Below are 23,199 nucleotides of genomic sequence, written 5' to 3'. Positions count from 1 at the left end.
AGCTGTAATCATTAAGGACTAGCTTATTGATCACCCTTGCACCAACCCACATTTGAAGCTTCTATGTATTTGTTGCATCAATTCATTCCCAGGCGGTTTTACTAATCAGTAGCCTCTTTGCTGGTAAGTGATATATAGTTGTTTTTTTTTTTTTGGGCTAATGTTAAATGATTTACTTTTTCCACTGTTGTTAATTAATAGGCCATCAATATCTACCTCAGCACATATCAAGTACTATCACAATTATTGATCCCGTCTGCTTAATTATTTATATTGGATAAAAAAGAAAGAGACTAAGCATTATGGGTGGGTCTTTTGTTAACAACATTTACGCTTTATTAAGCAGCCTGAACGCTCTGAAATGAACACTTAATATATAGTAGTGTGTATTAGTAATTAATTATGTATGTTGTCTTTTTGCAATGGACCCAACATTATATGTGTATATATATATTGGTTTTGAAAGTTTTGTAACTGATACTGGAAACATATTTGTTTTGGGGAAATTGTCGGTTTCCATTATAGCAGGCTGTTGTTGCATGACAATCGAAGCAGAGATGTAGTAGTGTATGTTCCTCATTGCTGTTCACATGGGAACCACATCAATTTCCTGGAAGGAAGTGTATGTTCTTCCCGAGTAAGTTAATTGGTTTTTCCTATATATATATATATATATAAAAAAGAATTGTTTGTTTAATTTGGTCTTCTGTATTCCGTGTATTCTGGATATATGATATATCCATAATTTTGTTTTATATTCGGTTCTTAAGTTATTAGTAATATATGGTCATGAGTCTCTACACCAGCAATATTCCAAAACTTAAAGCATGATTGGTGCTAAAAGTAAAAAAAGATTTTAGTATTTACTCGTTTAGATGATCTCCATCGCATCGCCTCCTCTTTAGGAATGACCAAGTGTTTTGATGCTGGAGAATGGAGTGACGGGGAAGCGTCACTCACTTACTCACTGACTCATGACTCTTGTTGCACTCTGGTTAATTTCATTAAAGAGTGATATACATATGATTTAATTAAAAGTTAGTGGCACAACATCATATATAGAGGTGTCCTGAAGATGCATGTGGTGCTTGGAGAATGCTTTGGATTCCTTTCTGGAAGCATGTCACTGTTGGTTTTCATTAATGGCAGTAGCAAGTTAGCAGTGGGAATGAAAGAAACCAGTTGCAGCAGCATCTGGTTCATGTGACCAGCTTGACTTGTGTTTCAAGAAATTTTTTTTTGTTCATATGATGTGCCCTCCAACCCCACACTTAATTACCTGCTGCCTGCTTTCTCTTCTGTCTCTTTCAACTCTCTCTCTCTGTGCCAGTCACTAAGCCCCAAACTTCAGCGCTCACGGCAAATAAAGTTCAATTATACCGATCTACATTCTCTCAAGTCCTAACTTGACTACTCTTTTTAATAATAGCTGATTGATCATTACGTAAGATTTATTTATGGAACATCAAACTTGAGCACTCACAGGACCACAAGGTTCATTGATGATGGATTGAGATTTGATTGTTATAACTTACCATCGTTGTATTAATTAATACCCCCTTATTTACATATTTTACAAGACCAGTAGATGCGTTATTCAAAATTCCAATATAAAGAAATGCGTGGTATCTTAAAGTAAAAGGAAGGATGAGCCCAAAAGCTTCGCCATTCGCCAAGATCAAGCCCACAGTCTATTGTTTGAATCCCACGGCCTTGATTCTTTCCCTGGGTTGTCTTGAGCAGCCCGGCCCACCACCTAACCCTTCCAGGAATTCCTCACATTCTGATCATATGTATATATATATATATTCTTTCACTTTCTATCTTGGATCACATAGAAATATGGTTTGCTACTCATACTGCAATATTTTCTAATTATTTTATGTATATTCCTTACAACTTGTAAGCGATTTCTTCTGATTATAAAAATATATATATAACGAGTTCATTGACCAGTGCACTTGCTTGTAGGGTGGTAAGTAGGTTGAATTCTTCTTGTTAATATGACACTTTTCTCCTGCACTTGCATATACGTACTTGGGCATGCGGCGTGCGCCATGCCCATGCTGAAAGAAAGACATGGCCTGGCAAATTTTCCAAGAGTGTTCCACCGCGTTCCTCGTCTCTCGCTCTCTCTCTGTCAACCATGGAATAGTAAGTACATGTGGATAATGGATGGAACCGTCTAGAAGAATGGCTTAGATTTTTTTTTTTTTTATTATTATTAGTAAATATATATAACAACGACCAGGTAGTTGCTTGCTTGGGGAGCTAGGCACATATTATTTATTATTATGGGTCTGGTCAACAGCATCGTTGCAACTTTTAAAAAAGTCACCTGACTTGCACCCCACGGATCACGCGTTAATAAGTTTTCTGCTTTTCCTTCTGGAACCAATATTATTATTATTTCCTTTTGTTCCCTTCAATTCTTGCCACGTCTTTCTCTGCCTACCCAATAATTACTGACCGCTTTGCTTTTGTGCGTGGGCACTGGGCATGCATCCTCGAGCAGCAACTAGCAACTAGCAACTAGCAAGCATTCCCATTAAAATATTATATTGTCATCCTGCGGGTCAGTTCACAGATACACGTATGTAACTACGTCAATCAATATCTAATTAAGGAGTATATCCCTCCCTTGTCTCCAAGCTGCTTCCACGAACCTCATCATATCTCTCTCGATCGGTCACATTCCTCCTTCGATCCCTCCCCTTCTTTTTACTGTATATATTTATATATTTAAACACACAAATTAAAATGCCTCCTTGAGAGTTGATTTGTGTTTTGACACATATATGGTCGTTAATTATGGGGTCTTGCATCTCCAGCCGCTTCTCCGACGAAAGCCAATCCTTCAAACAGCCCACAGCAAGAGTGGTCGCTGTGAACGGGTCACTGCAGGAGTTCCCCATCCCTGTCTCTGTCTCCGACGTTCTCGACTTCTTTGAGCACCTGCGCCTGCAGGATCCCTTCTTTATCTGCAGCTCCGATACTCTCTTCTATGACGAGTACATCCTCCGGATGAAGCTTGACGACTCGCTCGTCTCCGGCCAAATATACTTCGTGCTGCACTCCTCCATGCTGGATGCCCCTCTTACCAGCCTCGATATGGCCTCGCTAGCCCTCAAGGCCAGTTGCGCTCTTGCCTCCGCCGTCAAGGTCCCCAGACTACGCCGTGCTCGAGTCGTGCCGACGGGTGACAACAGTACTGATTTTGATGTTGAGAACCGAAGGTTCAACGAGGCAACCCTTGGTGTTGGTGTTGGTGTTGGTGTTGGTCATAATTATCATAGCAGCACCACCAACAACATCAACAAGATCAGGATGAAAATGGGGACTGTCTCTATGCGCACGCGACTGCGTCCATCTCGCCGGACTTTTAACACTTCTAAACGGAGATTGCCTACTATTGACGAAGTTGACGAGTAGGACAAAGGAAAGCGTCTCTCTCTGTCTCTGTCCTCCCTCCCTCCCCCATCTTTCTTTTCCTTGTAAAAAAACAAAAAACAATCATTTATTGCAGGTTTATTTTATTTGTACAAACAACTCCCAATGTCATCGTGGCTGCTCATTTGTATTATTTTTAACGCTAGTTTCTTTCTAAGGATAGAAATAATAAATAAAAGAATACTCAACGGTCAACGGACTGTTTATTGAGACAAATCTTCAATAAAAATCAAACCAAGGACAATATATATGTTTCTATATGGCTCAATAGTAAATGGGCATATGTTTTCAGCGTTTGCTTCATTGGGGGAGTCACGGTTAGATGCGTTGGGGTGTAGGAGCAACAATACATGAGTAATTTTATAATTTATACTTGAATAGAGTTTTACTCAAATTCATGTAACTCTAATTTTTTTTAATCAATGAAAAATATTACTGCTCCGTTTCATTCCTAAGAACATAGGCGTATCACTACCCAACTTTGTAAATTTTGTGTGTTTGCATTGTTTTGTAATTCTCTATTATTGTCAACAAAAAATATATAATAATAATAATAATAATAATAATAATAATAATAATAATAAATCAAATTAAACTGCTGGCTGAAATTTGAAATTCAAATACTTCATTTTTTCAAGTAACAAGTTTGTGTTGACATACTCCTGATCTCTGAAAACATGGAGATGCCATTGACATCCATAGACAGGATGAGAGTTGATCTGAACTGAATTTTGTCAAAATCTCCTAGATGCAAGCAAGAGCATCAGTATACACAGAATTATCCAAGTGCTCCATTTTATCTATACATTAGAGGGAGCTTGGCAAACGAATATTGACAGGTTGGTTACGATCCAAAAGCTCCAATTATACTGAAACAGCAATGCATTCATTGATGCATAGAAAATAATAATAGTGGCGATGATAATAAATCATTCTTCTGCTTTCCATCTCCCACAACCTCATCTTGGTGTGTCATGTTGAAATGCGGACATCTGTTTTTTCTTTTGTAGGTCGCTCTTCTGAAATTTCTTCAAGTTCCTCATCAGCTCCATGCTTTCCAGCTTGTTCTTTCCAATAAGCCACCAATTTCTTTAAACGAACTACTTCTTTTGATGACACATTCTTACTAGGATCGTTAGTAATGCACCGAACCCTTGATGCATACCTGAATAATGAATTCATAGTTAGAGCCACGCTTCATAACATGTAAATTTGTCGTGATGCCTAATCTATTAAAAACATATTAACACATGAGCAACATTCATGGTATACAAAAGAAAATTTTATTCACAAGAACAAAACCTCGTAAACCTTCAGAAGATACAAAAGAGATGAAAGAAATACATACACAAGGGAATTTTGAGTTTCATCCAAATTTGATTCTGCAGGAGACACATTGACAAACATGAGAGTTTTTGCATTCCCGCCAAGCGAATCACTCATCAACATTGTCAATTTGTGGTTTCTGTATGGTATGTGTTGCCCATCAGAAGCCAACGCGCTGATAACATCTCCAAGAGCCGAAAGAGATTTATTAATGCTTTGGGCTTCCTTTAATTGTTTACCAGCAGAGCCAGACTTTTTCACCCTTTCAGAACCAGCCAGGTCTACAAAGCTAAGCTGCAAACAATCATAACACTAATATGAACAGTGGCAAAAATAAATTAAAATTTAATTATTTGCATAGATATTGATTCATGCAGTAACATCTTCAACTACTTGCACTTATGCAGTCAATTTCCAACATTATATGTCTGTTGGCATCTTTTACATTAAAACCAGTCATAACTTTCATCACTATAAGTTGCAAGTTTATCTAATGAAAGAAATCATTATCTCAAAGCAAAAACCATATACAGGATTGATGCAGATATAGACTTGTAGTTAAAACTGGTATGTTTTTCTGGGAAACAATGTACTTTACGATTATGACAACCAAATGACAAGATTTTCAAATAGAATTTCTTGGTTAGCTTGCACATGGTCAGATGATAATAGTTCAGAGTACTGTAAATTTTTAGGTTTTTATGAGGATACTAGCTGACATTAAGAAAAAAGAAAAAGACAACTTACCTTCCCTCTTGAAAGAGATTGGGTTTGCAAATTTGTACTCTCAATAATAATTGAAAGTATTAAATGTGATCTTGAACTTTCCTCATTCATATTGGTTCCAGCAATATGTCTCCGCTCTGATCCTCGGAATACAACTGTAGTCAATTCTTCATAGCTTGAAATAGGAAGGACAGTCACATTTTCTACGCTAACCATCCCCTGAAAAAGGAATAGACATCAGATTTCCAAATTTTCGAGTTATAAGATGTGATGAGATGCAAAATAACCTGAAGTTCTTGTAATTATTATCTAATAGTTCAGCATCTCAAAAAAGACTTTCAAGAGTCATGGATTTTATATTATAAAGTAAGACCAAAAGAATCCACACCCCTTATGGTTGCAAATTTCAATATAACTGCATGGCAAGCCTATATTATCATGTGCATTCTAAAGACAAAAGTTTAATGCACTTCCAAATCAATCTGTAAGATAAGGGAAACAGATAAGTAAAGCAAAACATCTATTGAAGAGAGTACGCCCTCAAAATTGAGGTTGCTAATTAGACATAGTAGGTTGGTTTAGCACATTTTGACACTCTCCATGTTCATCTGTTCCTTATTTACATATGCATCAAGTATCATACACAAGCAATCATTCCTCAGGAGACTGTTATCTCTCATTATTATTTAAGAAAATGACATTATACAAGACTTTGCCCTGATGGTAGGAAGAAATTACAAGAAAAACTTATGAGTCGATCAAATAATAGTTCTACATGTACAATAAATGGATAAGTTGAGGAGTTCACTCTAAAATAAATACTACCATGTTGACAAGAGAAGCAAACAGAAATGCATACAATAAATAAAATTACTTATATAAAGTCGAAACTTGCCTTGGAATCTTTCTTGATTTCTAACCTTGGGTGCTTCACATTTTTCGGCAGTAAAAGATCCACCAAGTTATCTTGATACAACTCAACCATGTACATCTGCAAACTCCATTGTTATTACTTTTAAAATGAGAAAGAAAAAAAGCAGAAAATGGATTTACTAAAAGAAATAAGATGAATATGTAAATTAGCTTAGAATTTGTAATGACCTGGTTCAGCCCATGTGAATAGTTGCATGTTTCAACCTGTCCTATACCGTCCTCATAGTTTTGACTTATAAAAAGCCCTTCAGATGTTTGGGTCCAAGTAGTACATATAAACACAAGACCTTTCTTTCCCTTATTTAGTGTGGGACTATTTAGTTCATTCCCCTATACACTATCCTAAATCTAATTGAAATCAGAGCTGGTGCATCACAGGTCCACCCACTCACGCTGTGGTTTGTCCTCAAACCAACTCATAAATGACATCGAAGAATAGGAGTCACAGAACTATCCCAATCTACCAGGGGGGATCAAGCTCTAGAACCACTTGTATCGGCACGGCCTAACCCATGCGAGGAAATTTTAGCTTCAACGGTTCAACCTGTTCAATACTGGGCCTCCTCGCTTTGTCTTATAAAAAGTGCCTCATACGGTCAGGTCCAAGTCACATATATAAGCATAAAAATTCTGCCCTATTGGATGAGACTCTTTAGTTATTTTTTTTTAAACACAATCTTAAATTTAATCGGAATCAGAGTTCGGTATCACAAAATTTTTAAATATCTTGTTTCTTCACTTTTAGGAAAAAAAATTAATAAAAAACGATAGGGGAAATAAATAAAAAGAGCAACAAAAGAAGAGAACACAAGGTTTTTTTCCTTGATTTCCTCCAGAATATTTTGGTAAATATCCCAGTATAACCAAAATATTCTGGCAAGCAATTTCCAAAGAAATAATCTGCCTTCTAGACCAAGAGAAAAATAATAATAATAATAATCTGCCTATCTTTGGATATTGCCATCTTTGAATATTTCACACCAAGTTTTGCTTTAACACCTAAGACTTCTCTACCTAAAATTTAAGTACAGTTAATTAAACTCAGAAGTTCTACAAAAATTTCGCATCCTCGGCAAAAATGAGAATTCAAATAATGCAATTTTCACCAACAAAATAATAGCTGACAATCATGTTCCAAATTATTGTAGGATATGTGAATTATATATCATTACAAAGTCACTATAAAATCTATAGTTGAAGAGTTTAATTTCAAAACTTGGAATTAAGTAACGACGTCTACAAGATGTAAGATTACCTTCAGCGAGAATGAGTATTTACTGCTGTCACGCTTCATCACTTTGAAAAGTTCACTAGATGCTCTTGGAGTAAGTCCAGGATTACTTTCTGAGCCATAAATAGTAAAAGTTTTGCCGGAACCAGTTTGGCCATAAGCAAAAATGCACACATTATATCCATCAACAGCTGATTGTACAAGATACTGCACGAAATAGTGAAAGACCCATGTTTTAACATATCTAGTGAAACAATGTTAACATACCCATCCTTCCGCATACAAAGGACATGGTGGACAAGTGATTGCAGGTCAACGTTTTCATGCCAATTAAGGAATTACTGATGATGAAATAATATGGGTTTTTTTTTAATATAATTTTTTTTATAATTATCAAAATAACCTAATGTGAAATTTATTTACAAACATGAGTTTCAAAACTATCACATCAATCCATATCATCAGCTAAATCAGTTAAATGATGAGTTGATCTTTTAAAAATATTAAGATATTGGTTTTTTTTCATGTACACCACTTTCTTTTTAAAAAATCACAAATTTTTTTTATATTTTTAAACAATTTTTAATTTATTATTATTTTTTAGAAGCCATAATTTTTTTCAATCACATTTATTTTGAGAAAATATGTTATTATTTATTATTATTATTATATTATAATTATCATTAGGGGAATTTTTGACTAAAGAAGTACCTTGTGATTTATCTCTTTATCAATTCAGGACTTATGATTTGAGGTGTAACATTTTAGTACCATGTGGTCTAATCCGTTTGCAAAAACGATTAACTCTTGACGTGATATAAAAATAGATTTGAAATTACCTTTTTGCCCTTACTAAAACATGTACAAATAAGAACCATTCATATTTATTTGTATAGTATTTAAAAACCATTCAAGTTTTAATTGGATGTAGACTTCAATGGTTCTTAATTAGTATGCATTTTAGTAATGTAAATAAGGGCAAAAAGGTAAATTCAAATTTAAATTAACAGAGTTAAGCATTTTGACACTTTTTTACAAACAGTTTAGATTACAGGATACCAACATGTTACAACTCAAACCACAAGTCCCAAATTGATAAAGAGACAAACCACATAATACTTTAAAAAAAATTTCCCTTACTACTATTATTATTATTATTATAAAAATGTGAATTGTTTTGCATGTTTTTTAAAACGTATTTGTGGTTGAAGTTTTTAAAACTATTTGTTTTTGTTTTCTTAAATATATTTCAGTGTGGTTATTATTATTATTATTATTATTATTATACATATTTTCTCAAAATAGATGAAGTTAAAAAATTTATAACTTCTAAAAAAAATAATAATAACTTAAAAAATATTTTAAAAAATATATATATATTTTTGGTAATTTTTTAAAAGGGAATGGTGTACATGAGAAAAAGCCAATATCTTAATATTTTTAAAAGGCCAACTCATCACTTAGGCCAACTCATCACTTAGGTAATGAGATGTGATGTTTTAAAATTCATATTAATAAATAAATTTCACAAGGAGTCATTTTAATAATTATAAACAGGAAGGTTATATTGAAATAACACATACTTAAAATAATGAACTACCTTTGTATCTTCGAAAACTTCATCCTGAGAAGCTGTTTGATCAAAAACACGGTCGTAGATGTGTTGCTTTAACTTATCATCTTTTGAAGGATGTTCAACTGTGAATTCATCAAGACCAAAGACAATATCTCTTTCATTTTCAGCAATTTCTTTTTCAGTTAAAGGCCTCAAACGGCAAAAGACTCTGATTTTGCCTTTCATATCTGTTTGTAAAAAAAAAGTATCCTTTCGTTGAACACATAGACAATATGATTATTAACCCATGAATTAAAAACAGATCAAGTACTAAAAGCTAGTATTAGAATACAAACCTTCGATAATGTTATAATACCGCTTCCGCAGTACTTGTTCTTCCTTGTATAAACCTTCTAACTCAGCCAATTGTTCTCCTTGTCTTTTTAAAATTGCAGCAGTTTGTTCATTTTTTCTATCAGTATCCTGATAAAAAAGCAGATACAAACTTAAGCTAATTGCGAATACTCAAATTTAATTTGTATAATTCTCAGTTTGCAAACTTCCACAACAAGGGGATCACCAATTTATATTTGAACTTACTTTCAGTCAAAATAATAAATGAACTTACTTCCTTTAGTTCCCGTAGTTCTTCCAGCTCTTTGAAATTAATTTGCAAAGCATCTACCTCAGCATTCCGCATGTTGAGTGTAGATTCAACCATGCCTAAATTGTGGGTGACAATTTCCAAATTCTTCTCAAGTTCAGAAATACGCGTTTTAAGCATTTTACGTTCTTCATCAAAATTTCTCTCTAAAGCCTCCTTCTGCATATTTGAAACCAAAGTAAAGTATATTCATTACCATAAGTACACAGGAAGAATTGCATCGGAAAATGACACATAGCACAATCAGAATCCAAATAACTTAATTATTTGTTAAAATTTGCAGAGTTAGACATGCATTACTGCATTTAACTGAAAGACAGACAGAACAACATTTGAAACCTCATCATTTTTTTTCTTTTCCAGTCTTTGGATCTTTTGTTCGAGCAGCATCTTGTCCTTCATCAGTGTTTTACAAGATTCCCTTGATGCATGTAACTCTTGCACACATGCTTTCAGCTCCTCCTGAATTTTGATAAGTGCCTATATTTATACAAGAAAAATCATGAGAAATCACCAAAATCAAGTCACACATTTGCTTCAGCAGCAATCAATTCACGGTCCATTTAATGTATGTAACATAGAAGTATAGAACAAAACCTGAAGTTCAATAGTAATTATTCCAACATGAATGATACCACAAATGCTGAAAAATGTAAAATACCTTATGTGGTTGACTTACCTGTACATCATCCTTACTGTTCCTTATGTTGCTTGCAACAAAAGCATCTTCCTTCTTCCGATTGTTAGATCCAATTAAGCCCTCCCTCTTTGCATTACTTTCTGATGGAAACTTATCCAGGGTGTTACACTTTGCTGCCTTTGATTCCATGTTACATTTTTCCAATAATGCAGCCTAATATATAATGTATGGTCAATAGGAAACAACAATAACAACAACAACAACAACCACCAGAGAGCTCTATGAAAACAATATTATCAGATTGTTAGATTAACCAAAAAGGTGGCTACTAAGTAGGATGATACCTGCAATAAAGACTCTTTTTCATCACATAATGTTTTAAGTCTATCACGGTCAGAAATTACTTCTCTTAAGTTGTGTATTTCAGATTGTAAAGTATCTCTCAAGGCATCTAGTTCTTCTTGCAACTCTGCTTCGTGTTTTTGCTTTGCATGCAATTCTTCTGACAACTGCAAGACATAAAAAGGGGCACATATTGAAATAATAAAAAATACTATTCTTCTAGATGAATATTATGTCAACAGTCACATGGCCATAAAATTTTAGTAGAAGCAATATGAGGATTGAACAAAAGAAATTAAAGGTACTGTGTATTAGTAAAAGGTCACAAGAAAGAATGAACAGTCCTAAAGACTCAGCTTGCTAACAAAATAATTTTTTTCTTAAAGTGATATATAATAAACTAGGCAAAATAATCGTAGAAGCTGTTAGATGCAAATTATCATCAAGCAAACACCTCATCCTGAAAATTATAATATAATAAAGACTCATGTGACACTTTGTCATGATTGGATCCACAACAGAAATTCTAACATACAACATCAAAAAGCTAATTTTCTGGAGGCAAAAATTTGGTTGTTTGTTCTTTAAAAAATTTCATAAGTTAAATACCATGAAAATTGTAATTTCCTTTTATACATTTGTTTCAGCAACACATACAATCGCATATGCATTCAATTACTTAACTCTTCATGCAGACTTAATTAATAACAATTTAAAGCATCACCACTCATTGGTCCACAATCAATGACACTCCTTATCAGGTCAATACCAACGCATTTCAAGAAGAGAAATGCATAATAAACCATTTTAAAAGGCTTATAACATCTTAACTCAGATGGAATAAAGAAAATCACACACATGCATGTAAATGATCAAAACGTTTCAATAAAGTTGTGCGTCTAGACCACCAGACGACACTGATCAGTCAATTAAACAACAGTAAAATCAGAGAGCTCACCATTCTTACAGGATCTAAATTTTGCAGAAGGGTAACAAAGGAGCTCTCTATCATATTATAATGTACAGAAAGAAAATTAGAAGGCCAATACTGATGATAATATCAATATGCAAAATCTACGGCAGAGAATCTACTCACTCGATCTGCATTCTTTTGAGATTCTTCAACTGTTTTTAACAATTCTTGAGCTCTCTTTTCATGAATGTCAAGGCTTGGAGGCTTAACTACTGGAGATATATCTCCTTGAATGGACCCACTTGCCGAGGACCGTGATTTTGAATATCTGCGAAGCATCACATCATTTATATGTGTTTGAAGAGCCACACATATCTCCTCACCCTGCATCATTTTGGTAGTCTCCATTCAGTACCAAATTCGGTAGAAAAATCAGAAATAAGTTGAAGCACCACCTGTTTTGTTTCAAATTGGAAGATATGAAGAACACCAGCAACTCTCATCTTAAAGAACACAGCAGTGTTGCTGCTACCAAATTGCATAATGTCTCTGAGCTCTGCAGAATGTAGATATTCCTTGGGAACTGGGCGAAAAAAATGAACCTGCAAATATCAAATTAATAAACTTTGGTTTTCAAGCACACAACATAATATTAAGTAGAAAGATGGACAACCCCACGCTTATTGATGCCTAAAATGATGCGCCCAGGTAGGAGTCCAATCGGATCATCAATCTTACGCACACTAAAGAAAATTGAATTCCCATAGGGTAGAGTTTTCAAAATTCTAAGGAACTGTTGCCTTGCATCATCCTTCGACATGTGTTCCTATATGGATTTCAAATTCAAATAAGATTGACAAAGTATAATGTGAAACCCTGCTGCCAAGGATTCTCAAATATAATTCCAGAAACAAGTCAGAAAGCAACTAAATAAGCAAACAAATACAGAAATACTGTGATATTCCAAAAGAACCACAACAGTGACTACATCATATGATATTCATAATCTGCCTAAAGCTGCAAGCATAAAATGACAGGCCATACAAATGGTGCCTTTACACAGTTTACAGGAACAATAAAAATAAGTATAACTGGACCAAGAGAAATATTAAAACTGAAGCCTCAACAAACCAAAGATATAGTTGAGAGAAATGAAAAAATTTAGGCCCAAAAATCTCTTATTTACCATCATGGACATGCGCGCACACACACAAAAGTTCTATCTGATTAACAAATCTTACCATTAGATTATAACGAGATATAATATCAAGCTCCCAATCCCGTTTTCCTCTAGTAAGGGCAATTTGCCTAGGCAAAAACCTTTCCAACAGTGATGTCCACTCACTGCAAAGTCCTTTCTAGATTTAGAAAGAGAACGCATACCTAGTAGATTCATGTCATTGAAAAACAAATAACTTTCAGTAGAATAACGCAGGTACATACGCGCATGACTCAGGATGCTCAACAAATCCGATTTCAACCAAAATCTGCAAAGCAGAAAGTTGAGCTGCATCGTCTCTACCAACTGGATAATTTCCCAAAATGTAGTCATGTTGAAGCTGCAAGAAAGAGGGATAATACATTCGCAAGTTACAAGATTATGGTGCCATCAAAGACAAATACAAGTTGAAATTCAAGCAGATGGTTATCTCTTCCTAAGGAGAACTAAGAGCTACATACCTGCACATACGATAGCTGGATGAACATTGGATCTACTACAGCATCATCTGATTCCCGAAAAAGGCGTTTCTTAAATATAAGTTTGCAATGCAAAATTTCTCCTTTACTGCGGTCTTTAGCCACCTTGAATTCCGCAAGCAAATCCCCAATATATTTATTATCATCCAAGCCAATATATTCCTCTATGTAGCATGAAGCGAAGGCAGGATCAGTACTTCTATAAATGTATAACACACTAACAACATGAAACACAGTAGTAAAGACAACATGAGTAAGCTTAAAATGAATTACCATTACTGATATCAGCTGTTTTTGAACCATTGACAACTTTTCGACATTCAAAAAGATTGAAACTAGAGTAGACAGAAAGTTTAATGATTCCAGCAAGTTCCTGAATGAACACAGAAGGTTTAAACAATATTAACAAATATAGATATTATTAAAACTTAGGCCTGATATCAGATAATCAAACAGTCAAACAAATTTAGCAAGTTTAAGAAGAATCTATGGTGTATCCATGGAGATTTTCTGTACAAAACAAATGAACATTTAAAATTAACTTACCAATTTTTCAATAATATTCTGTATCGAGAAAGACTTCCAAGGCACTAGATGCAAACCAGACCAATATTATGTGGGCTTACATCAACCCCAAGCATTTGAACTAATCAAATGAGAGACTTGGACCTATACATTTATCTTCAAATTTACAACATTAATTTATGTATAGGACTATTTGTTACCCTAATATACCCCTTGACACATGTTGAGATAGCTAATCTTTTTGCTGGCCACATTGTAAACAAAGAAATTAACCTAATTCTCATACCATGTTAGATGCAACATAAACACATTATCTAGCCTGATATAATGCATCAGCCTTTTGGTAGAATCAAGCTCAGATAAATAGGAATTAGCATGCCATATAAAGTTCCAGGTAACATTTACTCTACTTTTGCTGGCATTTTCCCGGAGATGACACTTGTGATTTTGCAATTTAACGAGTAAGTTCATCTGAAAAACTTTATCCCTTGTAATTTAAGGCCTGGCGCTAGAATTCAAATACAAAAGTAAGCACTCTTTCTTCAAGGAGTCTTCTTTCTTATTACAAACAAAGGGGTCAATATATAGTACTGTGGTATATTTTCTGGTTTTACCTTGAATTCTAACAAGCTCAAAATGCCTAGTACAAATATGGCTTTCAAGAAAATAAAAATCAGCCTTCCCACAGTTAGTAATTAAAATTCTCCCCACTATACTTGCTAGTTAGAATTATATTCTTTCAGCATCAAGAGGACTCTACAGCTACAAAATTTTAGTATTTTAACTGTTAGGATTTTATATTTTGGTACTAGTGGGCCCTATATGGGCTCTACATGGACTTAGGGGTCTTACATCAAAAAGTCTCAAGACTTAGTGGCTCAACCCCTATACCTATATAAAAACCCATTACACTTCTATCACACAACCGATGTGGTATTATATTTCCAACATTAATAAAAAAAGAAATATGATGTAGCTCTAAGAAAAGGAATGAAGTAAAACAATTAAAAGAAGAACAGAGAAAAGAATCAAGAATATCATCAATACCTCCACAGCATCAGCTACAGTAGTCGCCATGTCATACGTAATTTCTTCGAATGTTTCATCCAGGAAAAATACTATAGTGGTAAGCTTTTTACCCGTTAAAAGAGCTTCAACTTCCTCATGAGCAGGGATGGTAGCTCTAGGTCCAGCTTTGACAGAGCACTTTAAAGCATTAAGTGTGTTCAATGCAAGGACCTGGACTTCAGGATCAACATTCAAACCATGAGCTATAGAATGAACATATTCTGATAAATAGGCTCCAATATCCTTGCTTGGAGGCATTGAAGATGCACACAAATGCATCAGTTCCCATGCTTTTAACAATGAGCTCCTAAAGAAAGAGATAAAGAAGAATGAAAAAGATATATATATATATATACACACACGATGAGGAGCATATAAAATAACATAGGTATGACTAGGTGACATATTTTTTAAAAGTAGATGAAATGATTAAATACCTATCAGGGTTGTTACGTGTTTGCTTGGAAATCTGTGCAAACAGTTCATCTCGAAGTTCAGAACGCTTTAAAGTATGCTTATACAGTTTTGACACAAGTTCAATTCGCTCGTCCAAGCTCAAAGTAGTTAACTTATCAGATGAATCAACTCCTATATACTTTAAGATGATCTGAAATAACTTTATTGAGCGGCTTACTAGATCTGTGCTGATTTTGAGTAAAGATGTAGGGATTGGGTCCTGCCATAGAATACAATTTTCAAATTAGAGCCATTAAAGAACTAGATTATGCTATAAAAATTGCTGAAGTTAATGACAATCTTAATCTTTTACCTTTTGAAAACACAACATATCCTCCAATGTATATTTTTCACGAACTTGTGGTCCTACAGATCTTTTAGAGAAAAATCCACGCTTACCAGCAGATTGAATCTGTTTATGCATGGCTCTTAGAAATCCCTCAACCTACAATTAGAGGAAACACTAAAAATTTGCACGAACAATGATCAAGGACCAAGGCCAAACCCCAACAAATTAATCTGCATAGATACACCATGGGCTCCATAAAATATATGATATATAAAGGTCTGAGGAATAAACAAAAACAAAGAAAAGCACATTGTGAAAAACAAAAAGACGAAAATAACATTTTGAGAAACAGAATCCCCCACACCTTTTCATAGCCCAAATGCTAAATAGATGTTTGGAGGAACATAATGAGAATTGCCTACTTCAATAAAAATCAGAAAATTTATAAAAAAAAAAGTCAGAAAAGATTAGATGAAGAAACACTATAACCAAGGGAAAATAGAAATACCTTTGCTTACCCAGAACGCCAAGAGAAATAAACAAAGAAGGCATTTGAGAATCAAATTATATAAAATATCCAAGAATCTTTCTCATCTTGAATGGGTAATTAAGAAAGAGAATGGGAAACAAGCAATATATGTGGAAGTTTCTGGTTATACCTGGAATCGATCAATCAAAGGGATGGCACCTGCAAGCTCCGCAGGAACAGACATTGACAAGGTTGATGGGGTGCTGCAAAGGGATAGCATACATGAGAGGTGTTTCACTTTGTAACAACTGGCATGTTTAGGTATGTTGCAGTGGGTGAAGTTAAGAGGAATATCAAAATGGGAGGATTTAGTTCTGAGTGGCTGAAGGAGTTTTCAGCAAAGCAGATTCCATCAGTAAAGTCGCGAGGTATGCAGCCTCGAGCACTAGTTTGGAATTACAACAGAAGGTTAATTAACCTCAGGAAAATTTTGAACTTCCTAGAGGATACTGTGACAGAATAGCTGAATTTGCTATTAGCAATAAGAAACCATAAGATTTTTTTTTTAATTGAGAAGATTGTAAAATGAATATAGCATATATCCAAAAACAACAGATTATATTATGCATATAAATGTCAAGAGCAATTTCAGAGGAGTAACACAACTCACGGCGGTGCATAGCTGGCATTGGAGCCATCACTATCGTATCCATCCCCATTAGCACTGGAAGCGGAGCTGTGCAGAGGTGTGGCACTGCCATTCCTGGAGGGGAAAGATGATCTGCTGATGCTGCCATTCTGGGCAGCCGCAGGGTGGTTGTCAGCTATCATTTTGACGGCCCTCAAAGGGGCGGTAGCCTCCAAATCTCTTCTCACCTACCTGCAATCTGGCCGGTTCTCCGATTTATAATGTCTGGAAGAAGAATCAACGAAATAAAAGTATGATTGAGGTTACCGTTCCTGGAAGAAAAAAATGCCACAGATTTAGGACTCCTCCTGAATGCATCAATGGCAGAAAGTATATGGCGGAAAATATATGACATGAGATCAAAAACCGTAAACTAACGAGAAGAGAACTCACAGAGGTAATTTCATAGGTAAATCTGATTTGTTGTGGTCTATTCAGCATCAAAAACTGAGGAGGGAACTCATAATAACAGTTCCAAAATCAAATCTAACGCGGCCCATTCAACACCAAAAGAGAAATACATCAACCTCTGATATGAAAATATACAGTGGATTGGTGAAAACACCTCAAAGACATGGAGAGTGAGCAAAGCGGCGTTTTTTTTTTTAAAAATTTAGAAAGAAAATATCAGAATCAGAAACCTAGAAGAAAGCACGAATCCAGCAGATCGATGATACCAAGATCCGTAAGAAGAGAGAATGGGAAATGGAGATGGATATGAAGCAGAGTAGACAAAGATTCCGCATTGAAGGGGATCACTGACTCACCTGCAGAGACGAGAGCAATGCGGATGGAAATGCGAGGATCCAGGATAGTAGTTTGAACTTTGAAGAGGTGGAGGAGAGAAGAAACCTGGTTTCACACTGTCTTCGTCTGGACAGCCGGCCAGAACATCTGTTTTCTTCGTTTTTTTCTTTTATCTCTTTGTTTTTTCGAAAACAAATTTTTTTTTTTTTTGGTCTCGGGCCTGCAACGAGAAAGATCCAAATGGATCAAAAGGGCAAGAGGAGGGAGGGACGAGGGAGTCAGGAGATGGAGTCCAGGGGGATGAGTCACGAGGGAGAGGGGACTTGGCTGCATTCAATTCATAATAACAATATTTTCACTTATTTATTAATTACTCCCAAGCTTACACTACTGCTCTCATCTCGTTACATTATTGCAGTTTATTTTTTTTAATTACTCCTGATATTAATAATTTAAAACATTGGTATAAATCAACCACTACTCAGTGTAGTGTAGTGTAGTGGTATGTTACTATAAATCTATAATAGTGAATGGACAGATTCAAAGTCGAATCCCTAAATCAATAGTATCATTACTCCTGTAATTTGAAAATATAAAATTTAAAAAAAAAATAATGTGTATAATAAAAATGGCCGTGGTCACAGCTCCTTTCCTGTTTTTGTCTTAACATAACATGTCATCTCTTTATCAGTACTCTGAGATAAGTGTGAGGTCCCCTCAGGCCGCGGCGGTGCTCCCTCATAGCAGTTGAGTGAGGTAGGGTGGTAATGAAATAAGAATATGGACCGTACAAGGATGTCCAGGACCATGAGAAGGCATTAATTAAAGAATATATCTTAGGATAATTGTGGGCATAGATCACTTGTGACAGTCGGCCAAGCGAGTAGTTCGCGTCTAGTTATCATAGTGCATCATCACTCATCATCTCTTGAGTATCATGCACGTTGGCTTCATACTTTCATTACGGATGAAGTTTGAGAGCATTGCGCAATTCTCAAAGTCTAAATACAGCCCAATTTTTCGTTACAATTAATGGAAGGTGCACCCTCATAACAATTGGTCAACTTTCAGATCCTCTCCCACTTTGTCATGTATTAGGCCTGTCAGAAATCATTATTAAATAAGAATTATTGGTTCACAAAGTTCATTCCTTCTGAGCAAATTAACCCTTTATTTTATTTCTTTTCTTTTTAAGACTCTAGTTCTTAGAATGCTTTACAAAATGGCAAGTTGATTAGCCAATGGTGCTGATCAGTTACAATTAATTAATTATTTTATCCAAATGAAAATGTTTGTTGATGTGATGCCATGCTTGATCATGGTCTCGTTCTACAGCAATAATAGTATAATACCATTAACGTCAAACCTTACAGAGAACTCACCAAATCATTTTTTTCCAGGAGAAGGAATTGGAAACATTCAACACTTCAACTAATCAGGCATAGGATAGATTATACATGGTCATGGTTTTGAGAACATATGATTCATCAGTTAAGAAGGTGCTTTCAAAGTAAAACATAACAAAATAAAAAAGAAATAAATGATATATAGTGCCACATTACAATAGATTGGTGATTGATTATTAGAACCAAGGGTGGCCACGAACCCATATAATGGGACTTACACAGTATGGATGGATGGATCCTAGATATATACCAAACTGGGCCCTCCAGCTCAAGCTCACAAACAAATCAAGGTAAAGAAGAGGAAAAAGAAAAAGTTTATATTATAAAGTTTACAACTGCATGCCACTTGGATTATTCTCATTCATGAGTCTAATAACTAATTCCGAAAGCCGAAGAGGAATTTGGTCTACTTAAATTGCACAAAAGTTGTGAGCTATAGAAAAACAGGCAACCAGCTGAGTTAAACAAACAAGCACACCACAAGTCTCCGTGACATCCGGACCGCAAAAAGTTATACGTGCTAAATGGCAAATGTATGTGCGTTTGGTAAAGGAGTTTGAGGGACGTCTTGATGGCCAACCATTTATTCAACAAATCCGTATATGTCCTCCTCTCTCGCCGTCTCATATGCCGCCGTGTCCGTGTATGTATCAGTATATCAAATCTTGTTGGCACAGCAGTCTATCAGGAAGCAACCAACCGACTCATCCCATTAAATTGAACCAGCTTGGAAGGAAAGGCACGGTTGAGCTGCTCATGTTGTGCTGTAGACTTATCAACCAACTCCTGGTTATTCATCCCGTGAGCTTATTCATTGGGATTTAAGCGAGCAAGAAGGATCCATCAGCTATCAACCATCAATGTGCCTGCCTGCCCTCCTACCGGCAGTTAAACCAGCTAGCGATCTGCCTAGCTTTTAATCTCTCACTCACACTTTTAACTTGGTTAGAAATAAATAGAAAACCAAGATGTGGGCGTTCTATAATACATCAGCAGCGACCAGTATGCCAATTACTATTGGCGGGCGGCACTCGTGAAGCAATGGTAATAACTAGATAACTGATCAATAACTGTGAACAAGTGCCCTATGATCCTTCTCTATTATTATGGCAAACGGATTACCTTTCACGCCAAGCAACTATGAAAAGAGTCGCTATAATCGCAGTTGTATATATATATATATATATATACTTTTCTGCGAAATTCTGTTAGAAAGCCTCTGTTTTTTACTTCATTATTTTTTCTGTGGAATTGATCACTCGTAAGTTGTGACAATTCATCAAATCTGAAACTTGAATATCAAAAACGGTTAAATTAATTATGGTTTATTTCATGTGCACAGCATACATATATATATATATATAGACATATTATAATCTGAAGTCAAGTATTATTGGCTCATTTATATTTCTTTTGTGTGTTTGTGATATAATTCCAACTGGTTAAGTTGTTCTTTATCAGGATCAAGATTTTGGGCCCAACAATCACGCCACGTTTCTTCCAACAACAACGGATTCAGTGGCCCTGGCTTTGGAAGCCATTAAGAGCCTTCAGTGTCCAATTCAATTTTCAACCGCATACTAAAGGTTGCCTCCTCATCCTCAGAAGCATTGCGCGTAAAAGAACAGGTCATTGCAAACCTATCGGACCTTCTTCAACGAGAGAAGTGGGCAGAGGAATTATTTTTTTTATTTTTTTTATTTTATTTTTTTAAAAAGGTTAAAACTGCAAAATAACTAGGGGAATAATTGACTCTGTTGCCAAGATTCCTGGAACATAAAATCTATAGATATAACTCTGCAAGGAGACGGTAGAGTGGACTGCGGACACCGGGTTTGAAGCAAGACTTGTAGCTTTTCTGACGGAAAACAAAGAATACACCGAAGCTTTGAAGATTGGATGACAAACTATTGTCGGTGGGCATTGATCTTCTGAAGATCAAACAAGCTTCAGTTCTCTCTGAGGAATCCAAAGCTACACCCACCGCAGCACGAACAACAGCCAATGCAATCTATGTACCGCCGGCTCAGTAAGTGAAAGATTACAAGACCTCCTACAACTTTTTCTTTGAAGCATCTGAGGACTTCAAAGCACTAGAACATCCACGGGCAGTCTTCAGCCTCCAGTACATGCTCTTGTGCAATATGGTTTTTACTCTTTTCATGAGATGAGCAACTTGGTTACTTAACAAAACAAGGGCACAAAGTAAGTGGGGTCGGGTAAGTGTATAATTAAACACTGAAATTACCCGCACACAATCACTACTTACACTCCCATAAATATGGTCTCACCTATAATTCGAACTCTCATTACTTATAAAAGGTTTAATTGAACCCAGTTACTAATAGATTACATGGGATGCAATATGTTGGTCTAAAATTACTAACTCATGGGTGATGGTACATTATCCGGAAGTGTGAGTAATGGTTGTGTGCGGGTGATTTTAGCCCCCATGTGTGCATTAGCTCCTCCCTCACTTGCTATGTTGAAGTTTGTGCATACCTTTACTTTTCTTAACGGCCACAGTTGCACTAGTTACAGTGGCTTGATTGACCTCCTAAAAATAAGCCCATCGCCATGCAACTTTGGAGAGAAGAACGGGAGGTATTCCTCACACAGAACTCCCACAAGAGATTCAAAAATTGAATTGTAATTTTAGAGGTTTGAACTTAAGATCTCTCAATTAGAAGCAAGAGTAGTTACCAGTGGGCTAACCCACAATTTTTAAAAGTACATCTCTCAAGCTCAAACATTCAATATTCATTTATTTTTAGGAAAGAATTCATTTGTTGTTTGACTAGAGTAATATTAAATCACCGTGAAATTTGAATTAGATAACATAAGATTAACTTGTTTGGTTACTTTAAATGAGAATATTATATGTTGAGAACCTAATATTTTGATGATTAACAACTCAATAGATCAAAATGTGAAATTATTTTTGCTATCATGCTTTTCAATTTTAATAAAAGTTTATAAATATTAACTTATTAAAAAGTTTAAATATAAGATTTTTTTTTTTTGGCAAACAGGAGACAAGCACTCCACAACACACCTGTGATGTTTTAACAATAACATTAGGTTTACAAAAATGCCTTTCAAAAGCCAAAGATTGTTACACTTCAATAGTATCATTAAGTCTATACTTGTAACTTGGTGTTATTTTTTAAATCTCTGTCTGAATTGATTTTGTTTCTTCAAAACCTATGGTTTATGAAATTTGTTTAAACATCAATTCTATATTCTTCCAACACTCGCTCTGTGAGACCAACAAACAAGTGGTCTATTAGTAGTGAATCTCCATTAGAACCCTCCACAAATGGTAAGAGTTTGAATCATGGGTGAGGGCATATTTTTTTTTTTTTGGGAAAGAGGAGCGAGACGAACCCACTAAAGACCCAGGGACGTGCACAAGCCTCGGTGGAATAAATGGGGATGGGGCCGCGCTCACGTGGGCGCTGGAACCACCCATACACAACCACTATTCACAACTCCCAGAAATGTGCCCTCAACCGAGAATCGAACTCTCACCACTCAGTGAGAGCTCTATCGGCGACCCATGTACCAATAGACCCAAAGGTCGTTGCGATGAGGGCATATTTTTTGGGAGTGTGAGTAGTGGTTGTGTGCGAGTGATCTCATCTACCATGTGTGCGCGGGCCTTGGCCCACTTGCTGTGCCAAAGTTTATACACGCCCCTATTTTTTTTAGCGGCCTAGCCACTCATCTTGGCGAAAAAACACTCGCTCTGCAAACTGATTAAACCCTTTTTATGGGTAAAGATAACCATGTTGCGGGGCTCATTGAACTACTTTGTTGACCATGTGGAGAAGAAGCTTTTTCTAATGATTGTGGACAAGGAATTCACGGGAGCTTTAGACCGGGGAGCCGGGTGCCTTATCATTTTCGAATGACCACGAGAGTGATGCTATTTTTCCTGCAACCTTGGATATAATCACAAACATTGGCAAAAGTTGTGGGCAATTTTATGTGAGGTCAGCTAAAAATACTGGTAGGTTTTGAGTGAAGTCATTTGTTTGCCACACTGAATGCCATTTGAGTAGACACTTTTT

The 23,199-nt window shown here is 35.7% G+C and overlaps 2 protein-coding genes and 1 pseudogene across 18 annotated transcripts; 2 read left to right on the top strand and 1 right to left on the bottom strand.

Moving 5' to 3' along the window:
* Positions 1-16: 16 nt before the first annotated feature.
* LOC120260659 lies at positions 17-3,814 on the top strand. 3 transcript variants are annotated; one of them, XM_039268194.1, is made up of 3 exons: positions 17-123; positions 529-637; positions 2,832-3,814. In XM_039268194.1, the coding sequence occupies exons 2-3, from the start codon at positions 570-572 to the stop codon at positions 3,430-3,432; spliced, it is 669 nt and encodes a 222-aa protein (XP_039124128.1). In that variant the 5' UTR covers positions 17-123; positions 529-569; the 3' UTR covers positions 3,433-3,814. The 3 variants fall into 3 exon arrangements, with proteins under 3 accessions (XP_039124128.1, XP_039124127.1, XP_039124129.1); XM_039268193.1 differs by having other exon boundaries at positions 526-637; XM_039268195.1 differs by lacking the exons at positions 17-123; positions 529-637 and adding an exon at positions 1,860-2,154 and having other exon boundaries at positions 2,832-3,813.
* A 239-nt stretch (positions 3,815-4,053) lies between these two features.
* Positions 4,054-18,038, bottom strand: LOC120260611 (kinesin-like protein KIN-14I). Of its 15 annotated transcripts, none has more exons than XM_039268120.1 (26): positions 17,741-18,037; positions 17,367-17,502; positions 17,241-17,245; positions 16,956-17,172; positions 16,476-16,548; positions 15,841-15,972; positions 15,509-15,747; positions 15,051-15,378; positions 13,752-13,851; positions 13,461-13,642; positions 13,224-13,339; positions 13,022-13,124; positions 12,454-12,606; positions 12,236-12,382; positions 11,964-12,164; positions 10,870-11,034; positions 10,547-10,738; positions 10,225-10,365; positions 9,850-10,044; positions 9,578-9,704; positions 9,267-9,469; positions 7,691-7,873; positions 6,398-6,493; positions 5,524-5,721; positions 4,799-5,070; positions 4,054-4,615 (listed from the first exon to the last, which is right to left on the bottom strand). In XM_039268120.1, exons 4-26 carry the CDS (start codon positions 17,114-17,116, stop codon positions 4,423-4,425), a joined length of 3,900 nt encoding a protein of 1,299 aa, XP_039124054.1. In that variant the 5' UTR covers positions 17,117-17,172; positions 17,241-17,245; positions 17,367-17,502; positions 17,741-18,037; the 3' UTR covers positions 4,054-4,422. The 15 variants fall into 15 exon arrangements, with proteins under 15 accessions (XP_039124054.1, XP_039124056.1, XP_039124058.1 ...); XM_039268122.1 differs by having other exon boundaries at positions 16,956-17,165; XM_039268124.1 differs by having other exon boundaries at positions 17,367-17,459.
* A 1,295-nt stretch (positions 18,039-19,333) lies between these two features.
* On the top strand, positions 19,334-21,297 carry LOC120260294 (annotated as a pseudogene).
* The last annotated feature ends 1,902 nt before the right edge of the window (positions 21,298-23,199 follow it).

This window comes from Dioscorea cayenensis, chromosome 5 (genome assembly GCF_009730915.1).
Source record: "Dioscorea cayenensis subsp. rotundata cultivar TDr96_F1 chromosome 5, TDr96_F1_v2_PseudoChromosome.rev07_lg8_w22 25.fasta, whole genome shotgun sequence".
Taxonomy (NCBI): domain Eukaryota; kingdom Viridiplantae; phylum Streptophyta; class Magnoliopsida; order Dioscoreales; family Dioscoreaceae; genus Dioscorea; species Dioscorea cayenensis.
Note: the sequence above shows the minus strand (reverse complement) of the source record. Positions and strands in the feature narration are given on the sequence as shown.

Coding starts and splice junctions, on each gene's coding strand:
- LOC120260659 (XM_039268194.1), top strand. CDS start 570: ATGTTCCTCATTGCTGTTCACATGGGAACCACATCAATTTCCTGGAAG. Junction 638..2,831: donor GAAGTGTATGTTCTTCCCGA/GTAAGTTAATTG, acceptor TTGCATCTCCAG/CCGCTTCTCCGACGAAAGCC.
- LOC120260611 (XM_039268118.1), bottom strand. CDS start 17,116: ATGATAGCTGACAACCACCCTGCGGCTGCCCAGAATGGCAGCATCAGC. Junction 13,643..13,751: donor AACAGCTGATATCAGTAATG/GTAATTCATTTT, acceptor CATGCTACATAG/AGGAATATATTGGCTTGGAT. Junction 12,607..13,021: donor TATCTCGTTATAATCTAATG/GTAAGATTTGTT, acceptor AAATCCATATAG/GAACACATGTCGAAGGATGA.